The sequence below is a fragment of the Hyperolius riggenbachi genome, chromosome 2 (assembly GCF_040937935.1).
Source record: "Hyperolius riggenbachi isolate aHypRig1 chromosome 2, aHypRig1.pri, whole genome shotgun sequence".
NCBI classification, from domain to species: domain Eukaryota; kingdom Metazoa; phylum Chordata; class Amphibia; order Anura; family Hyperoliidae; genus Hyperolius; species Hyperolius riggenbachi.
Window position 1 is genome coordinate 324,019,734 of NC_090647.1, and position 23,316 is coordinate 324,043,049.

General features: G+C 42.8%; 1 protein-coding gene across 1 annotated transcript in view; it reads right to left on the reverse strand.

Annotated features, from left to right (window-relative positions):
• WASF2 (WASP family member 2) overlaps nucleotides 1-23,316 on the reverse strand; it is a 73,266-nt gene that overhangs the window by 14,775 nt on the left and 35,175 nt on the right. The window contains exons 3-7 of the mRNA XM_068269255.1: nucleotides 16,617-16,751; nucleotides 16,286-16,439; nucleotides 5,265-5,382; nucleotides 1,791-1,921; nucleotides 1,548-1,697 (exon numbers count right to left, since the gene is read on the reverse strand). Of these exons, the coding sequence (XP_068125356.1) occupies nucleotides 1,548-1,697; nucleotides 1,791-1,921; nucleotides 5,265-5,382; nucleotides 16,286-16,439; nucleotides 16,617-16,751 (688 nt within the window). The remainder of the gene's footprint in view (nucleotides 1-1,547; nucleotides 1,698-1,790; nucleotides 1,922-5,264; nucleotides 5,383-16,285; nucleotides 16,440-16,616; nucleotides 16,752-23,316) is intronic.

Consider the following 23,316-nt stretch of genomic DNA (forward strand, 5'->3'; position numbering starts at 1 on the left):
ACACGCAGATTGGATGCAGAATGGATGCCTATGGGTCTGTTTCCACTAAACACGATTTTTCTGATGCAGATTTTCCCATAGGCATTCATTGGAGTCAGTTTTTCTGCATCCAATCTGTGTGTAGTGGAAACAGGCCCTAAGATATAAGGAAGGCTTGCTGTGACAGGATCATCATTTACCTGTATACTACACTGACCAAGCAGAGTAGAAATAGCATTGGGAAAATATAGGAGCCACCTGTATAACACATGGATCTGCCTTGAATATCAGTGCATGAACTGCCCATCAATCCTGATTATAGCCTAGTGTAGGTCATACTATTCAGTAGAAGGAACTGATAACACCGCAGATAATTATGGCCATTTACAACATTGTGTGAGTGTGGAGGCCTCGCGGCGTGCGCCGGTGGTGGGCCCACACATGTCAGACTGCGATTGGTGGACCAAATTAATTTGCTTAAGTGTGAGCTGGGTAATTTAAAGTTGGTCATAATCCCTGCAGTGACAGTGGGAATTAATTATGCGCTCTTATTGTGGTGACCTGTGTATTTAAATGGTTTTAGTAGGGTGGGTTTATGCATGACAACATGCTGGATATTTTTGTATGCTACCAATAAAGTAATCTTTTGTACTAGCACATGCAGGGACAGCGGTCATTTCTGTTTGGTGTTACTGGTCTAGGTTTTCCAAAGTCCCTGCCCTTCATTGAGTGGTGCTTAATTGCAAACGCTGGCCAACCGATTTTTTATAATATTTTGATGATAATATGTGTTTACTGTTGTATTTAATTATTTAAATAGCGCCAACATCTTCTGCAGCGCTGTACAGAGTATATTGTCTTGTCACTCAACTGTCCCTCAGAGTGGCTTACAATCATATAAAATAACAATGGTGATTAGATTAAAGTGGATCTGAGATGAACTTTTGCTCATTGCATAATTTTGTTCCTTTCCTATTGTTTATAGGGCATTCCTCAAGCCGAATACTTTGTTTTAATATGCCCTAAAAACTAAACGAGCCTCGCCCACGTGTTTTCAGAGAGCCAAGGCATTTTCAGACAGTAGCAAGGGCTCATGGGAGCTCAATCTGGGCAGGAGGAGGGGGAGGTATTACTAGCCAGAGATTTCAGAGGCAGAAGGGAGGAGGAGGGGGATTAGGTTTTTTTCACAGGCCGAGTGCTCAAGATGCAGATAAGCTTGCCTGTGTGTAATGGCTGCTGTCATTGTATTACAGGAAGAAATAAAAATAATCATTCTATTGAAGCAGTTTGCAGATAGATTTGCTGTGTAAACTATCTAAACTTTAGATAAGATATATAGACAAGTTACTTGTTATAGTTAGTTTTTCATCTCGGATCCGCTTTAAAAACTAATAAAAAGCTATTGAATTAAAATATAATGGAGAAAAAAAAAATCATCCCAACTGCACCCCCTTACCCTGAAGGCTACATTTCTATGTGTTGTACTTTACATCTTTGTAGTAGTTTACATCTTTGAAAGTGAAAAGGTTTTAAGTCAAAAACTCAAAATAGATAAATATGTTATTTACCTAAAATCCATTGGAGGCGGCGGCAATGAATCATCAGGCACTGGTGGCGGGCTTGGCATGATGTCATCACTTGGAGGAGGTGGAGGATACTGGATCATGTCAACTCCATCCAATGGGCTTAAAGAAAATCCATTTAAAGTCATCTGATCCCTGAAGCATAAAATGTCAGATTTTAACACATTCTTGAAGGCTTTTTTGGGGTAGGCAGAATTGATCTTTTATATAACAAGTTCAAAACCTTACCCAGAATTTGACAAACTATCTTTGCGCTCCTCAAACTCCTTTCCCATTTTCATCTTTTCCCACTCATCTTTCCGTGTGCGGATCTTACGGGGATTCACGTTGCCACGATTAGGATTATCTTTCTTTTCTCGCTGTAAAACAGTAGATTTGTACAGTTAGTTTATAGAGTCAGTTACTATAACACCATTTGTACATTATATGGAGACAAAGTAGGAGAAAGCGCACTCAGTGTGTGAATTAAGTGAAAGTGGCCAGCCGACTGTAGAATGATCTCACCTCAGTGTAGTGCTGGTTAGTCCGTATGGGTGTACCAGCTCGCAGGCTTTGTCCCTTTGAGCCAGGGACCAGCCTATTGGCAGTTGGGATTCCTTCATTGCTCTCCTGGTAGCTGCGAGCTGGTACACCCATACGGGCTGACCAGCACTACACAGAGGTGAGATCATTCTACGGTCGGCTGGCCACTTTTCATAATTCACACACTGAGTGCGCTTTCTCCTACTTTGTCTCCATATATCCTAGTCATCCTGCACGGAAATTGAGAGCTGCACCAACTATACACAGCACAACTCTAATCGCTCCTCCGGAAGTTCATTCTACTTTACTATATTTGTATATTATGCATAGATTTGTCTAGACATTTCTAAAGTTAGGTACAGATGCTCTGCTTTTGATGCTTGAGAAGACAGTTCGCATTTTTTGGGGTAAATATCTGTCATCAGTAGCGGTATCTCCCAATGTTGAGTATTGATCCAGCGTGCTGGACCACTAAAGTAACCCTCCTGTTTGGGCAATCTGCTCCAGAAAATGAAAAAGGCATCTGTGCAGCTCTAGACAAGCAGATTCCATACACTAGTTTACTGTACATGCGCGGCCGTACTCCCTTAGGCGCAGTACGACCGCTCTCATGCATGCAGAGGAGCGTGACCCAGATCAGCAGGACTTCTTAGGCAAGTATGTGTTTTCCACCCAAGGTTTGCCTTAGATACACTTTAAAGTATAGCAGGTTTACTTGCAGCATTGTGCATTTTATGGGGCTAGAAGTAGGAAAACAATGATCTGGAGGAGGCTCTTCATTGGCATATGTGACTACACAGACTCATGCATAGTTTTGTAAATGAATACCTCTGACTTGTAGCTGTAGGGGCAGTGACCATGTCCTGAATTGATCGCCTCTGTGTGGCTAGGGAGTATAGCGAGTCTGTGTTTGAGTGTTCATTAGTACTCCAATGGTGGGCACTAGTTCTTACTTTCTCCACAACACAATAACACAATTTGCTCTCACAAACCCTATACCCTTTTAAATAAGCTTATGTATACCCCCCACAAGTTCCAAGACACTCCTTAAAATCATCATACACAGACAATCCTAGCTCTCCTACACACACACTGTGCAATCAAGACTCTCCTTGCTCAATGAATGTGCTAGCGGGCCTACACCTCTACTCTAGGATGACAATACTAGTGTAGGCATAACCCCTTCATAGCTGTGGTACCATTCCAAATCCAAAAATCCATACAGCTTCTGGGCAGATGTACAAGCACACCATTTCATCAATAATGATAGTTTGTATCAGCATTAAAAACGACAAGTTCCCAAAACAAACAGCAGTGCTGGGAGATGCCACTGAACTAATCTTTTATACAAAGTTCATAAAAAAAAAAAAAAAAAAAAAAAAAAAAAGCTCTTTGGGGAGGAAAACTCCCTCTAAAAAGTGCATAACATTGAGATGCAAATAATTCTGAGTTGATGAAGGATTTAAAAACTGTACGCAAATTTATGCAGCTTGAAAATGGACCCTCAAGACCCACCAAGATTTAATATAACTGGTCCATTTTCAATTCGCATATATCTGCAGAAAGAATTTGCATAATGCTGCATCAACTCGGAATTATTTGCATCTCATTGATTATCCCTAGACTTGAAAAATACAACTTTTGCACTTTTCATGTACCGCAAATGAAACATGGTTTGTGCTTCCTGTCCCTCCTGTGTGTCTAATGTTAATATCAGTACTTCTCTTATATTGGGGTACAGATTTAAATACATCTTTTATCATGTACTCAGTATGGTCCCTATTCATTTTATACTGTACATTTGTATGCCTAGCTACTGTAAATACCAGTTACACTTTTGGACTATATGCTGCTCCCCCAAGGTATGGGTTTTGTATTTTATGCATACTTAAAAAGGCTTCTATCAGCCCCCTGTAGCGGTCATGTCCCGCACCGTCCTCCTCCAATTACCCATTGCCCGCCGTTGGCACCGGGCAATTATTCGTCTAACAAGATGAATACACACTCCCGCTCACGTCATCGGGAGCTTACTGCGCAGGCGCAGTACGAAGTTTTCTTTAACTGCGTCTGCACAGTAAGCTTCCAATGACACAGGAGCGAGCATGCGCACAGCCGCAGTTGGATGAGATGCCGCGTTAGACCAAGGCCGGAGGCGGGGAGCGGCGTATCGGAGGATGGCATGGGACATTACAGCTACAGGGGGCCGGTAGAAGCCCCAGGTAAGTGTGTTTTTATTTTCAAACCCTTTCCCCCCAGAGAACTGCTTTAAGTCGCATACAGGCCTTTTTTTCTGAGTTCACATACCAATTAGTGGATTCTAACAAAATGTGTTTAAGGATCCTTTTGACATACTTAAGAGATAATTAGATAAATATGACCTGATCCAACCGTTAAGGTCTGTACACATGCGTGATGCATGTCACCCAGCAAGGATCAGCATCCGACTTCTTGGTCAACATTTCAGGGCCGAGGCTGACAGAAGTGTTGCTAGCCTGTAGGCTAGGCAATGTGTCACGTGGTGGGAGGGGAGAACAGTGCTCTCAGAGGATGCTGGTCAAGACAAGTCGGCACACTGGATTCTCGGCAAAGGCGGTTGTCATCGGCTGCCTAGTTTTATCTAGCCTGGGTATGGAGCTTTAATGGTCAGATCAAGTGATAAGTGTACACCTATCCCAAACTCCTAGCCTGAGCTTTTGCAAAATTAATGTGATTGGTTCAATTTTCTAAGCGAAGTACAACCCTGTTCACTGTAGCCCTCCCCCTCCATAGAAAAGAACTTGCTGGTTGACCGACCTCAGTAGCAGGTATAAATATACAGAGTAATTTAATAAAAGATATTTCTGTAGTTGGAGCTTGTTTTGCGCATCTGACTGCTCTTGGTGTATACCAAGCTTCTGTGTGTGTCAAAAAAAACAAGCAATCATTTCAAGTACTGAACCTGCATTGCTGTAGCTGGCCCTAGATGCAGGCATCAACGGGTTTTATTCAAGAGAAAGAATTTTTGTCAAAAGCTGAGCACAGACAGCACTGGATTTTTACTGCAGAGCTTCAGAGTATAAGGTATTGTGTTGTTCCAGCAACCCCAACTTCATGGATACCCTTGACTAGAGGCATCCTTTGAAACTACATCAATACTTAAAACCCCAAGCAGTGATATCACCTGAGCCTTCTTGTTCTCACCTTATGTCTGCGTCTCTCTTTCATTATATCCTTCGTGTCCTGCAACATTTTTTCTTTCCAAAGATCAAAGAAATAAGATGGGTCTGTGTAAAACTTCAGGGCCTCCTTCCCATCATCCCTGTAAAAAGAAAGAAAGGCAAGAATGTTGAAATCAAACCAGGACGGTGGTTAATCAAACTATTTATTACAAATCAGCATCTACTTATGTATTACGCAATTTGTAATGATTTATTTCTGACAATGCAACACACACTACCTACTGTATATGTTTTACAAACTAACAATTAATCTAGGTTTGGAATTTAAAGGGAACCGAGGCGAGAGGGATATGGAGGCTAACATGTTTATTACCTTTTAAAGCGGTATTGTCACCATAAAAAAAAATCAAATTTCAACAGCAACTGGTCTGAGTGTATTTAGTGATAAAGATGCTATTCCTGCATTAAAAACGTTACTTTAGGAGCACTGGCTCTAGTGCCAAACAGTTGAATTCTGGGAGTTCTTATTATCTATAATATATTCTTCCTCTTCCATTTATTTCCCTGCCTAGCTGATCACTTGTGTTTACAAGCAAGGCTGAGGTGACTCAGTGATTGGATGTGTACAAAAAAAAAAGAAAAAAAAAAAAGAAAAGAAAAAAAGACTCTGGGAGGAGGGCAGCTAATGAATAAACAATGAGCAAGAGAAGGAAGGGGAAGGGGGGGGGGGGCTAGTGTGGTGATATATTGGGGTGCTGATGCTGTTAAGGATAATACAGTAATATATTTTCATTTTCCCATTTTTATATCTGCTGTGGTATGTCAAAGGTGTAGAGATGCAGGCTAGATTCATGGACTGTTCATGTATTTGTGTGGGTGGGTCACTAGACCTACATTTGCATCTAAAGAGGTCTTCAGTGAATACGACCAGTCACCTTCAATAGGCAAGGAAGCAGCTCATTAAGCCACTAGCAGTCACTTTTGATCTACTGTCCCAGGTGTGATTGTCTGCGTCTGTCTACAGGCAAATACAGGCAAACTGCTACCTGTAACCAAAAGGCCATCTTTTCATGTATGTGCGAAAATACACTTTAACCAAGGAAATAATGTGGAGGAAGCTTTTTGATGTCTGATAGGATACAATCTCACCTATTGAATTCTGCAAACTTCAAGAAGCTAAAACAGGAACCCCTTTGAAGTTTGCATATCACAAGAAAGATTATGACAAGCGTTCGGTGATGTCACAAACGGGGAAACTGCATTAGTTCCTGGGGGCAGGACATTAAATGCCCCAGGGGACACTTCGGACTATTTAAGCTGGCCCAGGACAGCCACCGGTATCTTCTCTCGGAGGTAGCGAATAGCTAGGGAGGATCGCGACTCCTGGTCGAAACGGCATCCTCCCATCAAACAACGTTCAAACCTAAGCTGGTAACGTTCTTTTTTCCCCCGTTTATTTTTACGCAAATATCCGTGTGTGTTATCTTTGTAACCTCTTATTTTTGGAACTTTTATCTTGTAACATTTTTACTTTGTTTTTTGTAATCTTTTTGTATATATTAAGTTCTGCATTGTTCTAAGAAAGGATCTTGCAGGCACCACCACTGTATTCACAGCTTCTTTTATTGATCACATCAGACTTGTGCAGAAGATACGACAGACCGCTGTTTCGAGCAGTGTAGCTCTTTATCAAGTTGTCAAAACTGCATAAACTCAGCATATAACATACAAGCTTATATAATGTCCATAGACCAATCACAAGTGTAACATCGAAATTCTCCAATCAGAGAACGCCCTGTCAGAGGTGGACCTGATGGGAAACTGAAAGGAGAGGAAAAAACCTCCCATTTTTGTACAAAAAACATCCCCATAAAGAATGCTCACATACAATATACAGTATATATATAAAAAGCTGTAGCGCTACTTACACCCCTACAAATATCGCCACTGGTGTCAGCTACCTCCTTCGTAACAGGCTAAAAAGCCTGTATACATAACTGGCCAATCAGCAGGCCGCGTCTCGAAAGGATCCGCCTCTCTGTCAAAACGTTGTACGGACGGGAAAAAAACCCGTCCCTGCTGCAGCACCGCCGACCAATCAGAGTGCCAAGCGTCACATGACGCTCTCTCATGACGTATGCGGACATACGTCCGCATAGTCATGTGCCTCTGAACCAAGGGAGAATCCGCCTCTATACGGAAGTAAACAAAGTGTAGCGTATGGCATGGGCGGTCTACACCGCCGCCACTCAACGCCAATAAACCTCCTCCTGGTTGCCATAGAACAGCGTCCAGTAGGCCAAATGAATGCTATAACGTGGATCCTAAATACAGCACAATGTTGGTACGCATAGGCCCCCCATGTGCTGCATCCAGATACACATATTAACATGTAGCTGACAGCAATGGGGATTATATCATAAAATATTCTTTATTGAAAAAAGTTTAAAATAAAACCACCTAAAACCAATTCAGATCAAAGTAATTTCAATGATACATTTATATCAGATTAAATCTACCAATGAATTCCCCACAAAAACACCTGGATAGTTAACCTACAGAGAAAGAGAGATCATAATCCAAATTGAGTCCCCCCGTCCCCAATACCCCCAATTTTCGAATCCAATGGGCTTCCCGTCTAGATAATTCTTTCTCCCTGTCTCGCCCTCCCCCCCACCCCAAGGGTACCCCATCTATAATTTGTACCTTCAATTGAGAAACACTATGTCCCGCCTCAACGAAATGTCTCGCTACAACATGTGTAGTGTCCTTTGTCCTAATTGTCGATTTGTGCGCCGACAGACGCACCTTAAGTTGCTTAGTGGTCTTACCCACATATGCAAGGCCACATGGACACTTCAACAGGTAGACGACAAAAGTGGAATTGCAATTAAAGTGTTCTTTAATATGAAAAGTTGTCCCCTTAGATGGATGTCTAAAAGTGTCACCCCTGATAATAAAACTACAGAGGTGGCAATTTAAGCATGGGTATGTGCCTTTCTTGCCCTCCCTGGGTTTACCCATAGGGGGCCTAGTGTGTACCAATTTATCCCGGATGGTAGGGGCCCTTTTATAAGGGAGAAGAGGGGGGTAACGAAACTCAGGGACACGGGGAAATGCTTCCCTCAACAGGTGCCAATGTTTACGAATAACCTTCCCAATCTTGGGACTACATGTATTAAACATTGATACAAAAGGGAGGCGAGGGCATCCACTTTTGGCCCTCCTCGACCCTCCCCTATCTTGTAGAGTATGTATGGGGTAACCTCTGGACTTGAATTTGTTCTTCATCTTCCCCAATTGTTGGTGTTGTGTCTGCTCATCGGTAACAATTCTGGATACCCGTTTAAATTGGCTTCCTGGTATAGAATTTTTTATTTGTTGTGGATGGAAACTAGAATAGTGTAAAATAGAGTTCCTGTCCGTGGACTTTGTATACAGATCTGTGCCTAACCGTGTACCATCTTTAAAAACGATGGTATCCAAAAAAGAGACCCTCACTGGATCTATATGAGCCGTCAATCTGATGGTAGGACACCGTTCTCTCAATACAGAGAGGAACTCATCAAGGGTCGAACGTGGCCCCGCCCATAGACAAAAAATATCGTCTATGTACCTCCACCAGCACTTAGCGTGCTGGCGGAAAAGTACATCCGAATAAACAAAAGTAATTTCAAACAAACCCATAAAAAGGTTTGCATAGGCCGGAGCCACGTTCGACCCCATCGCGGTCCCCCTCTGTTGTACATAGAAATTCTCCTCAAACTTGAAATAGTTACAATGAAGTACTACTCTCAACAGATCAACCAGAAAACCACGTTGTTCCTTTGTCAAATCCAATTGTGTCATTATGTACCAGTCGATCGCCTCCACACCTCCATCATGTGGGATGGAGGTGTAGAGGCTCTCCACATCCAATGTTACCAGTAAGGTATTTTCGTCAAGACCATCAATACAATAGTTTCTCCAGGAAACTAGACGTATCTTTAACGTATGAGTCTAACTGGACTACCAAGGGTTGGAGCATTTTATCTAGAAACTGCGCCAGTGGCACGAAAATTGAGTCCACACCGGACACAATAGGTCGGCCCGGCGGGGACTCAAGATTCTTGTGAATCTTAGGCAGTGTGTAGAAGCAGGGGGTAACCGGATGTTCTTTAATCAAAAATTTAGACAACTTCTCATCAATAATCCCACTCATAAATGCTGCTTCAACCAATATTTTAATTCGGGACTGTATACCAGGAAGTGGATCACTTTCAACCCTCTTATATACATCACTCTGCCCCAATTGCCCTAGTATCTCGTTCCTATAATAGTGCACATCCAACACAACTATTGCCCCGCCCTTATCCGCGGGGCGAATCACTATGTCAGTTCTAGTTTGTAAATCATGTAATGCTTTTAATTCTCCCTTGGTAAGATTATACCTGACATTGTCCCGTGTAGACTCCTGTTCGATGATCTTAATGTCCTCTTCAACCTTAGAGACAAACAAATCCACCAATGCATTGGCAGGGGGCATAAAGGTGCTTTTTGAACGTAATCCTGTAGAGGACAAAGTCAATCTGTCCGTCTGTTCGTTTGCCGGCAAAGTAGGTAAAGTGCTAAAGAAGGCCTTCAGCCTAATGTTCCTGAAGAACCTATACAGTTCCTGTTCCAAAAGGAAAAAATTAGGGCAATTAGTGGGACTGAAAGACAGTCCATAATTCAAGACTTTCACTTCAAGTTCCGATAAACTCTGGCCAGAGATATTGACAACTAGGGTCTGGGCGCTTGGTCCTTCCTCTGCCGTAAGGTCATCTGATTGTTCCGACCTTGATGTCCTCTTTTGTTGGAGCCTTTGCTGTTGGCGGTGATATCGCTTCCCGCCTCTACGTTTCCTCCTCCTGCAGGGGAGGTATCCCTCGACTCCAAAAAATCACTTTCCGAGGAATTAGGACCAGAATTCCCTGAACCAGGTCTGCCACCCCTAGGTCCTCTTGGTCGTCCTCTAAAGCGTCTCGAATTAGCTGGAACCATCCTTTGCCATGAGTAGACGTAGCCAGATTGGTAATCAGATGCATCTCGATTAAACTTTGATCTTTTAATTTCCTCCACTGATTTAGTATAGGATTCCAATTTCTTATCAAGGGTATCAACAAAGTTTATATATTCATCGTCAGTAAGAAGGGACCTCAATTGTCTCGAGATTTCAACACTCTTCACTTCTAAGGCTGGAAGCTCATGATGGATCCTGTTAATAGTGTGTAACATCGCATCAAAGGAAGCTTTATTAAAGATACGCTCCCATATGGAACAGAAGTTCGTGTCCTTAGTAAACAGTTGCGGGGCCACCTGGGCCCTAATAGACCGGGGGATTCTTCTATTCCGACAGTATTCTGTCAAAGTTCGAGCATGTAGATCCAAATCGATCTTTTGTTTCTTAAGGCTTTCCAGTTCCCTTTTAAGTGGTTTGACATCTGGTTTCTGTAAAAAAGTCATTTCTCCATCGGTCAACGCAAGTATCCTTGTGGCTTGCTCATCAGTAAATGAAAAGACATCAGAAACGGTGTCCGTTTTGTTTTCTCCCATGGTGCTCATGTCTCTTTGTGGTGTAAATCAGTCGAAGATCATAGGGTTTGAGACAGCACCCATGTATAGAAGAAGGTGTGCCCAAGCAGTCGGCCCTCCACACCACCAGAGCCGTCACATGCCAAGAAAGGATCTTGCAGGCACCACCACTGTATTCACAGCTTCTTTTATTGATCACATCAGACTTGTGCAGAAGATACAACGACAGACCGCTGTTTCGAGCAGTGTAGAGACATGAGCACCATGGGAGAAAACAAAACGGACACCGTTTCTGATGTCTTTTCATTTACTGATGAGCAAGCCACAAGGATACTTGCGTTGACCGATGGAGAAATGACTTTTTTACAGAAACCAGATGTCAAACCACTTAAAAGGGAACTGGAAAGCCTTAAGAAACAAAAGATCGATTTGGATCTACATGCTCGAACTTTGACAGAATACTGTCGGAATAGAAGAATCCCCCGGTCTATTAGGGCCCAGGTGGCCCCGCAACTGTTTACTAAGGACACGAACTTCTGTTCCATATGGGAGCGTATCTTTAATAAAGCTTCCTTTGATGCGATGTTACACACTATTAACAGGATCCATCATGAGCTTCCAGCCTTAGAAGTGAAGAGTGTTGAAATCTCGAGACAATTGAGGTCCCTTCTTACTGACGATGAATATATAAACTTTGTTGATACCCTTGATAAGAAATTGGAATCCTATACTAAATCAGTGGAGGAAATTAAAAGATCAAAGTTTAATCGAGATGCATCTGATTACCAATCTGGCTACGTCTACTCATGGCAAAGGATGGTTCCAGCTAATTCGAGACGCTTTAGAGGACGACCAAGAGGACCTAGGGGTGGCAGACCTGGTTCAGGGAATTCTGGTCCTAATTCCTCGGAAAGTGATTTTTTGGAGTCGAGGGATACCTCCCCTGCAGGAGGAGGAAACGTAGAGGCGGGAAGCGATATCACCGCCAACAGCAAAGGCTCCAACAAAAGAGGACATCAAGGTCGGAACAATCAGATGACCTTACGGCAGAGGAAGGACCAAGCGCCCAGACCCTAGTTGTCAATATCTCTGGCCAGAGTTTATCGGAACTTGAAGTGAAAGTCTTGAATTATGGACTGTCTTTCAGTCCCACTAATTGCCCTAATTTTTTCCTTTTGGAACAGGAACTGTATAGGTTCTTCAGGAACATTAGGCTGAAGGCCTTCTTTAGCACTTTACCTACTTTGCCGGCAAACGAACAGACGGACAGATTGACTTTGTCCTCTACAGGATTACGTTCAAAAAGCACCTTTATGCCCCCTGCCAATGCATTGGTGGATTTGTTTGTCTCTAAGGTTGAAGAGGACATTAAGATCATCGAACAGGAGTCTACACGGGACAATGTCAGGTATAATCTTACCAAGGGAGAATTAAAAGCATTACATGATTTACAAACTAGAACTGACATAGTGATTCGCCCCGCGGATAAGGGCGGGGCAATAGTTGTGTTGGATGTGCACTATTATAGGAACGAGATACTAGGGCAATTGGGGCAGAGTGATGTATATAAGAGGGTTGAAAGTGATCCACTTCCTGGTATACAGTCCCGAATTAATATTGGTTGAAGCAGCATTTATGAGTGGGATTATTGATGAGAAGTTGTCTAAATTTTTGATTAAAGAACATCCGGTTACCCCCTGCTTCTACACACTGCCTAAGATTCACAAGAATCTTGAGTCCCCGCCGGGCCGACCTATTGTGTCCGGTGTGGACTCAATTTTCGTGCCACTGGCGCAGTTTCTAGATAAAATGCTCCAACCCTTGGTAGTCCAGTTAGACTCATACGTTAAAGATACGTCTAGTTTCCTGGAGAAACTGTATTGTATTGATGGTCTTGACGAAAATACCTTACTGGTAACATTGGATGTGGAGAGCCTCTACACCTCCATCCCACATGATGGAGGTGTGGAGGCGATCGACTGGTACATAATGACACAATTGGATTTGACAAAGGAACAACGTGGTTTTCTGGTTGATCTGTTGAGAGTAGTACTTCATTGTAACTATTTCAAGTTTGAGGAGAATTTCTATGTACAACAGAGGGGGACCGCGATGGGGTCGAACGTGGCTCCGGCCTATGCAAACCTTTTTATGGGTTTGTTTGAAATTACTTTTGTTTATTCGGATGTACTTTTCCGCCAGCACGCTAAGTGCTGGTGGAGGTACATAGACGATATTTTTTGTCTATGGGCGGGGCCACGTTCGACCCTTGATGAGTTCCTCTCTGTATTGAGAGAACGGTGTCCTACCATCAGATTGACGGCTCATATAGATCCAGTGAGGGTCTCTTTTTTGGATACCATCGTTTTTAAAGATGGTACACGGTTAGGCACAGATCTGTATACAAAGTCCACGGACAGGAACTCGATTTTACACTATTCTAGTTTCCATCCACAACAAATAAAAAATTCTATACCAGGAAGCCAATTTAAACGGGTATCCAGAATTGTTACCGATGAGCAGACACAACACCAACAATTGGGGAAGATGAAGAACAAATTCAAGTCCAGAGGTTACCCCATACATACTCTACAAGATAGGGGAGGGTCGAGGAGGGCCAAAAGTGGATGCCCTCGCCTCCCTTTTGTATCAATGTTTAATACATGTAGTCCCAAGATTGGGAAGGTTATTCGTAAACATTGGCACCTGTTGAGGGAAGCATTTCCCCGTGTCCCTGAGTTTCGTTACCCCCCTCTTCTCTCTTATAAAAGGGCCCCTACCATCCGGGATAAATTGGTACACACTAGGCCCCCTATGGGTAAACCCAGGGAGGGCAAGAAAGGCACATACCCATGCTTAAATTGCCACCTCTGTAGTTTTATTATCAGGGGTGACACTTTTAGACATCCATCTAAGGGGACAACTTTTCATATTAAAGAACACTTTAATTGCAATTCCACTTTTGTCGTCTACCTGTTGAAGTGTCCATGTGGCCTTGCATATGTGGGTAAGACCACTAAGCAACTTAAGGTGCGTCTGTCGGCGCACAAATCGACAATTAGGACAAAGGACACTACACATGTTGTAGCGAGACATTTCGTTGAGGCGGGACATAGTGTTTCTCAATTGAAGGTACAAATTATAGATGGGGTACCCTTGGGGTGGGGGGGGAGGGCGAGACAGGGAGAAAGAATTATCTAGACGGGAAGCCCATTGGATTCGAAAATTGGGGGTATTGGGGACGGGGGGACTCAATTTGGATTATGATCTCTCTTTCTCTGTAGGTTAACTATCCAGGTGTTTTTGTGGGGAATTCATTGGTAGATTTAATCTGATATAAATGTATAATTGAAATTACTTTGATCTGAATTGGTTTTAGGTGGTTTTATTTTAAACTTTTTTCAATAAAGAATATTTTATGATATAATCCCCATTGCTGTCAGCTACATGTTAATATGTGTATCTGGATGCAGCACATGGGGGGCCTATGCGTACCAACATTGTGCTGTATTTAGGATCCACGTTATAGCATTCATTTGGCCTACTGGACGCTGTTCTATGGCAACCAGGAGGAGGTTTATTGGCGTTGAGTGGCGGCGGTGTAGACCGCCCATGCCATACGCTACACTTTGTTTACTTCCGTATAGAGGCGGATTCTCCCTTGGTTCAGAGGCACATGACTATGCGGACGTATGTCCGCATACGTCATGAGAGAGCGTCATGTGACGCTTGGCACTCTGATTGGTCGGCGGTGCTGCAGCAGGGACGGGTTTTTTTCCCGTCCGTACAACGTTTTGACAGAGAGGCGGATCCTTTCGAGACGCGGCCTGCTGATTGGCCAGTTATGTATACAGGCTTTTTAGCCTGTTACGAAGGAGGTAGCTGACACCAGTGGCGATATTTGTAGGGGTGTAAGTAGCGCTACAGCTTTTTATATATATACTGTATATTGTATGTGAGCATTCTTTATGGGGATGTTTTTTGTACAAAAATGGGAGGTTTTTTCCTCTCCTTTCAGTTTCCCATCAGGTCCACCTCTGACAGGGCGTTCTCTGATTGGAGAATTTCGATGTTACACTTGTGATTGGTCTATGGACATTATATAAGCTTGTATGTTATATGCTGAGTTTATGCAGTTTTGACAACTTGATAAAGAGCTACACTGCTCGAAACAGCGGTCTGTCGTTGTATCTTCTGCACAAGTCTGATGTGATCAATAAAAGAAGCTGTGAATACAGTGGTGATGCCTGCAAGATCCTTTCTTGGCATGTGACGGCTCTGGTGGTGTGGAGGGCCGACTGCTTGGGCACACCTTCTTCTATACATGGGTGCTGTCTCAAACCCTATGATCTTCGTTCTGCATTGTTCTATGTTTTTCTAGAATATTACATTATTATTTAATAAGTTTGACTTCTGCCGTACTAAACTAACACTCATAGCCTAGAAGAGACTGAAGTGTAACCGTGTATAAGTTCATGCCTAATTGTACGCTTGAGCAACACTACCGTATTAAATTGTAATTGCATTGTGTGTGGGGGCGTTTGTCATACGTTGGCCTAAGCACGCAGCTGACCCAACGTACGAACAACGCCAGTGCGAGTAGCGACAGCAGAGTGGCTAACAGTATCGTACGGAACGACTGTTAGTGGGTCTTTGCTTCACGACAGTGTAAGATTGCAACTGTGTGTGTGTGTGGGTGCGTGGCGTTCCCGTATTTGGCCTAAGCGCAAAGCTGACCCAAATACGAAAACGCGGAGTGCGCGCTGAGGACTCGACAGCAGAGTGGAAGTGTCTAGCGAACCGCTAGTGGTGGCAGTGAGAGGTGTTCTGAGGGGTCCCAGCCTTGTTTTAGCTTGACTAAGGCTGCTTCCCCTCTCAATCAGGTCAAACCCGCAGTCGGGAACCGTATACGCAGGCGTGCCGCGGGCCGGTTCCTGACAGGGAGAAACAAGAGTCAGGGAGGATATGATGTCAGCATTAGCTTGGCAAGATGGCCACTGTCTAGATTAGGATTTTCTGCTTTTCCTTTGTAAAATTCACAAGAATCATTTCGTGGATAGCACAATACATCTGTTATGTAAGTAGAAGTAGTATTTATCTACTTATATATGTGTTATTTATTACAAGGTTAGCATGGGTGTCGCTTGTTCTTTAAGCAATACACATTGCCTGGATGTCCTGCTGATCTATTGTCTCTTACTTTTCGCCATAAACCTTGGACAAGCACACAGATCAGAGGTCTATGACAAATCTGACAAGATTAGCTAAATGCTGGTTTCAGGTGTGTGATTTAGACCCTGACCAGAAAGATCAGCAGGAATGCCAGGTAACTGGTATTGTTTAAAAGGAAATAATTATGGCAGCTTCCATAGGTCTGACATCTCTGGTTCCTTTTAAAAAAAAAAAGCTCATAAGAAATGGTCTAGGACTCTGCTTATTTTACTAAAAAGGGCAGCAGCAAATTTATCAAGTTTATATAAGCTATTCTACCTGTATGGTGACAGTATGTTGAGCGGTGGTGGCATATTGCATGTGATATAGGTTTCACAGACAGGAACTGAGAGAGAATTGCGTACAAAGAGTTGCTGATCTTGCATGGTATTGCTGTGAAATGCTTTTCTCATATTTATGCCCTGTAGAGAAACTGGAAACAAAAAACAAAATGCAATCACAAAATGGCAATGCCAGTCTTAAAAACCACTGATCATTACAGCACGTTTTAGTATGGCTTCACACTTTAAGCATGGCAATCCTTCCAAAAGGTTACATGCAGAACAAGCCTTTAGTTTACCTCTACCATATCTATTTCCATTCAACATACCCTCTTCCTCTTTCGGATCAAGTTGAGTCACTTTGACCTGCAGCCTCTCCACTCTCTCACCCAGTGTTCCCACACGATGAGCAAAAAGGCTTGCCTCGGTAAACAACTCCCCAAATATGTCTTCTGCATAGCGGCCTGGCAGAAAGAAAAAGTGGAGTTACAGGGATGGTCGTCAGGATTAAATATTATGAAAGAAACACAATATTTTGTATTGCAGTCAAAGAAAACACACATGCAGTGTAGCAGTTAGGGATAAGTAACTAAACTTCGTCTACTGATACTTCACCCCCCCCTCCCCCCCCCCCCCATCCCCCATCCAAATAGATAAGGTACTGTGAAATAAAATATGTGGAAGCATCTTCTACATCCTGTTTTAGCAAATGCACTTCCTCTTGCTAGAGCTATTCCAGAGGTCCACAGGAACCTTAGCAGTACGTACAGGGCTGTTTTTAGGCAGAGACAAAACAGGCACATGCCTGAGGTAACAGCAACAGGAAGGGGCACCACAGAGCTGTTCTTAGCACATTGTGTTTTGTGGAATTTTCATAAACAACTGCTAGTTCCATTAACCTCCCTGGCAGTACACAGTTTCAGAGGCTGTGTGCGTGGGGGGATTTTTTTTAATAAAATATGTTTATGGATTAGCTAGCACTTTGCTAGCTAACCATGTGCCCCAAGCCCCACCGCACCTCTGATCCCCCCGATCGCTGCCGGCAATATTTACCCCTCCGCGATCCCGCGAGAGCCGCAGCTTCACTTGTCACTATGGCGAGGATCGGACATGACGTCATCGACGTCATGCGCAGTCCCGATCCTCCCCATAGCGAAGCCTGGAGCTGAATGGGAGGCTGCGTCATCGCAGGATCTCTGGGAGTTACGTATAACGTCGGCGATCGTGGGGGATCGGGAGAGAGCGAAGGGACTTGGGGGGCATTGCTAGCTTAACCATAGTATGCAAATTTTATTTTAAAAAAATCCTCCGGGAGCCACGTGATCCTCTCCGGCGGCTAGCCTGAGCGTAGGTCGGGCTTACCGCCGGGGATGTTAAGACAGGGGTGTAGCAATAGTTGCCTTGCCTGAAGCATCAAAATTGACAAAACAGCCCTGAAGACTTACAAAGCTGATTTAAAAATCTGGCAGCTCTGTGTGATGTTCCCCTCGGTGTACAATTGCCACATTCTCACTGCACATCACTTTCTAGTTAATACAGACCACTAAATAACTACTCTGATGAAAAGCCAACAAGGATCTCCATGAAGGCACCAAGAAAAGTTGTAAAACCTGGAAACAACACTTTGCAAAAGACAAAGGGCTCATTCGCACTACACAATGCATGCACGAACATGATTTCATGCATGCGTTGCTATCGCACGGCCAACGCATGTCGGGGTGCGCTAAGCACAGACGTCGGCAGCTGTACTCATCTGGTAGCTTGTGCATTGTGCGATAAAATGTCCCCAGATGCATTCAAATGATGGGAACGCACATCTGTAGTGTGAGTGGTAACATGAAAGTCTATGGACTCATGTTGCCATATGCATCGTGCACAATGTGCGTTGCGTCAAAACTGGCAGTGCAACAGTGTGAATGAGCCCAAAATGTGTTTATGTAAAATAGGACTTTAGCACTAGCCCAGCTTCACCCCATTCCCCACCCACCTGATTAAAGTATACCTAGCCTGAGGCAAATATACCTAACAAAGCACAGAGGTATGCTTCTGCTGGATCCAAATACCTGTGTGTGTTGTCCATTCCTCTCCTCATTGCCCCCAGCTCCTCGTAATCACTCCTTGAAAACATGTGACTTTTAGCTAAGGTCGTGGAGATACGAGATGAGGAACAGACAACACACAGAAGTATGTGGATTCAGCATGAGCATACCTCTGTGCTTGCCTTAATTAGCTTTGCTTGGGTCGGCTACACTTTATACATTAATCATGGTCTCTGCAAAAGCTTAGGCATTTGTGACAAATTTGCTGTGAAACGAATCCTTTCAAATAAAATGTAATAAACTTCTTTTAGTTATTAATTTTGAACTGTGCATAAAAAAAAAAAAAAAAAATTAAAATCAATATATGGTGTAACTACACGTTTCCTTTAAAACAGCAATTTTCTCAAACACGCTTGCACACAAAATGCTGATCTTGCATGCATTTGGTCCAGTAAATGATTAAACAATTATAACAAACAGGTGCTAGTAACAAAATAACATGCAGGTTAAAAATCAAAAAGAACCCGTACTAAAAAAAAAAAAAAAAAAAAAAGCCCTCTGGGGGATACTTACCTTGGGAGGGGGAAGCCTCATGGTCCCAATGAGGCTTCCACTTCCCCTGTAGCTGCAGGGAATCCAGCACTGGCTCCCCCCAAACCTCTCCAGACAAGCAATGATATATTCACCTCACCGCAATCCTGCGCAGGCACACTAACGGCTCTCCGTTTGGGTTAAGGCGGAAATAGCCAATCCCAATCGTATCAGCTCTACTGCGCAGGCGCAAAGGACTCAAGCCCGCGCAGTAGAGCGGATCCGATTGGGTTCGGCTATTCCTGCCGAGGGAAACCTCGTTTGGATCCAGAGGCTTCTCCCTCCCGAGGTACGGTAAGTATCCCCCAGAGGGTTTATTTTTACATTACCGATTTTCTTTAACCACTTAAGCCCACATGGTTGTTTTTTTTTTTTTTTTTGCATCTGAGCAACTTTCACCTCCCATTCATTTGCCAATAACTTTACCACTACTCATCACAATGAATTGATCCATATCTCGTTTTTTCCGCCACCAATTAAGCTTTCTTTTGGTGATCCATTTTGCAAAGAATTTATTTATTCTAAATCCATTTTAACAAGAATTTTAAGAAAGAAAAGGAAAACATTATTTCTCAGTTTTTGGCCATTATAGTTTGAAATTAATACACGGTACCGTAATTAAAACCCATGTATTTTATTTGCCCATTTGTCCCACTTATTACACCATTTCAATTATAAAGCAGAGGGACACCAAGAGCCCCAATAGTGTAATTCGTCTTGGGGACAACAAAATAAATGAGAAGTTAAAATTATACTTACAAACCAGGGTTACCAATAGACAACCACTGTATAGGCAGGTGGGGAGAGGTGCCGAGGCGCCGAGCTTGCTGATATAATACAGATACTGTGTATTTTGCCTGAGGAAGCGGGATGTATGGCCCGTGAAACGCGTTGCATTGTTCCGAATAAATTGTTGATCGTCTGAATCGCAGTCCTTGCCTGTGTGTTCGGAGGGGGTAAGACCACCACTGCCTCCTCTGTTTAACCAGTTGGTTTTTTAAGTTCATTTAATTACCTTTTATTCTTTTGGCGCCTCTGTATCTTGTACACACCATTTCAATTATGTCCCTATCACAATGTATGGCGCCGATATTTTATTTGGAAATAAAGGTGCAGTTTTTCAATTTGCGTCCATCACTATTTATAAACCCATAATTTAAAGAGAATCTATATTGTTAAAATCGCACAAAAGTAAACATACCAGTGTGTTAGGGGACATCTCCTATTACCATCTGTCACAATTTCACCGCTCCCCGCCGCATTAAAAGTAGTCAAAAACAGTTTTTAAAAGTTTGTTTATAAACAAACAAAATGGCCACCAAAACAGGAAGTAGGTTGATGTACAGCATGTCCACACATAGAAAATACATCCATACACAAGCAGGCTGTATACAGCCTTACTTCTGAATCTCAAGAGATCACTTGTGTGTGTTTACCTTCTGTCCCCAGCTTCTCTCATGCACTGAACATTACAGGCTTCCTGCAGACAGCTCTGCCTATGTCGTTAATTCCTCAGTATGTGACAGACCAGCTCCTTTCACAGCCTCCAGAGGAGGATTTTTATCCAGCTCTCTTCTATCACTGATAAGATAGCAGAGAAGCTGCTGGCTTATGTAAATAAAACACACACTGAAGTGTGCATAGAGGAACAGTTCAACACTGAAGAACTTGGCAGCCTTCCAGACACAGGCCGACAAGTCTGACAGGGGAAAGATACATTGATTTATTACAGAGATGGTTATAGTAGAAAGAGCTGCAGTAAGCCACAACACATTAGAATAGGTTTAGGAACGTGTAGGATGGTAGAAAAAACATTGTAATTTTTGTTACAGTCACTTTAAAAAAAAAGTATATTAATATACTCCTTTGACATCCATATTTAAAAGTTCAGACCCATAGGTAACTATTTTTTTGTTTTTTTAATTGTAATTTTTTTAATTAAAAATTTTTATTTGGGTCATTTGTGGTGTGTGAGATAAACAGCTAATTTTAAAAGTAAAATAATGTATTTGTTTAATAAAAAAAAAAAAAAAAAAAAAAAAAATAGATGTGGGTGTAGTTTTACTATTTGGTAACTGTCAAAAAGTCCTGGAAGCGTGATCGTACGCTTCCAGGAAGTATTAGGATGTGAAACTTTTTGTAACAGAAAAACCGCAGCCTCTGATAAGAGGCTGTCATCTTTTCTGTGGGGGGGCTTCGATCAATGAATGGGATCTATAATCCCATTCATTGATCAATGGCCCGCAGGAGTGCGTGCAGCCCATCTGGATGAGAATGTTCGTCCAGATGGGCTTACTTGGTTAAAGGACAATTGTAGCAAGAGTATGTGAAGACAGCCATGTTATTTCTGTAGTGTCTGAATCACACACACCTTAAAAAAGCATGCAGCTAATCTTGTCAGATCTGACAATGTCAGCAACACCTGATCTGCTGCATGCCTGTCCAGGGTCTATGGCTAAATTGATTAAAGGCAGAGGATCAGCAGGATAGCCAGGCAAATGGTATTGTTTAAAGTGATCCTTAAGTCAAATGGAAAAAATGAGATTTACTCACCTGGGGCTTCCCTCAGCCCCCAGCAGCCGATCGGTGCCCTCGCAGCTCCGCTCCTATGTCCCAGGACCCGCCGGCGAGCACTTCCGGTTTGGCCGTCACCGGCCGACAGGCATGGGAACGCGAGTGATTGTTCGCGTTCCCAGCCTGTATATCGCCCCCTATGCTGCTATTGCGGCCAGGTCTGAAGAAAGAGCTATTCTGAAACGCTGTGCGTCATGACGGTGTGATACACATATTGTATGCCTACAAAACAGCTACAATACAGCCTGGTGCACACCAGAGGAGTTTTTCTGAGCGTTTTGAGTTTTTAAATCTGCTGCTAATGTTATCCTATGTGTCTGTGCACACTGGAGCAATGAGGTTTTGTAAAAAAAAACCCATAGCATTACATTGGGAAGAGCTTTTGAAACCTCTAAAAGCTCTTCCCAATGTAATGCTATGGTTGTTTTTTTTTTTTTACAAAACCTCATTGCTCCAGTGTGCACAGACACATAGGATAACATTAGCAGCAGATTTAAAAACTCAAAACGCTCAGAAAAACTCCTCTGGTGTGCACCAGGTCTAAGGGCTGGTGCACACCAAAACCCGCTAGCAGATCCGCAAAATGCTAGCAGATTTTTAAACGCTTTTTTTTATTTTTATGAGGCGTTTTGCTAGCGTTTTGCGGATTGCTGCTGCGGTTTTCAGTATAGTAGATTTCATATATTGTTACAGTAAAGCTGTTACTGAACAGCTTCTGTAACAAAAACGCCTGCAAAACCGCTCTGAAGTGCCGTTTTTCAGAGCGGTTTGCGTTTTTCCTATACTTAACATTGAGGCAGAAACGCATCCGAAATCCAAAAAATGCCTCACCCAGGCATTTTTCGTTTCTGCAAAACGCCTGCCGCTCTGGTGTGCACCACCCCATTGAGATACATTGACCAAGCAGATCCGCAGCCGCAAGCGGATCTGAAAACGCCCAAAAAGCCGCTCGGTGTGCACCAGCCCTAAAAGAAGATTTTAGACGGTGCGGATCCTGATAACTTATTAACCTCTTGAGGACCGCAGTGCTAAACTTTCTTAGTGACCAAGCAAAGCAGCTCGCCTATGCTTAAAAACACAAGGCCAATATGCAATTCACTTTTTGCCTAGGTGATCATTTTTCATCTATTAAAAATTATTTTTTCGGCACTGCACAATTTAAAAAAAGTACAAAAAGTACTATCACAATTATTCTACTTTCTTGCTTGCTGAAGGTTTGAAATGCATTTTATTGTCAAGGTGTGAAAATATCAACTTAATGAAAACTATGGAGAAAAAGTAAATTGCATATGGGCAGGTACTCTGACGAGTGCAAAATGTAGGATATCTGGCTATAGTGAAGCATGATGGAGGTATCTCATTGGTTTAGCGATGCATTTCCCAAATTGCTAAATTGATCATAATGAATGGTCCTTTCAATGCTGATTGGTAAAAGGTAGCATCTGATTGCTCTCAAAATGTATTCAGCTGCAGAACAACTTCCATGTAGCATGAGAGCTCACCTAGACAATCAGTTCATGGTATTCAAAATCTGCTCTTATATTACATGGAAGTGGTAAAATTGGCCAAATAAGATTGTATGTATGGACTAGACTTTAGACATGTGGGCCATATGCAATTATCTTTTTCTCCTGAGTTTTCTACTAGGTGATATTTTCCAGAGCTGTGGAGTCGGTACAAAAATCATCCAACTCCGACTTCTCAGTTTGTGAAACCACCTACTCCAACTCCAGGTACCCAAAATTGCTCCAATGTCAACTCCACAGCCCTGATATTTTCACACCTTGCCAGTAAAATGCATTTTAAACCACCAGCAAGAAAACGC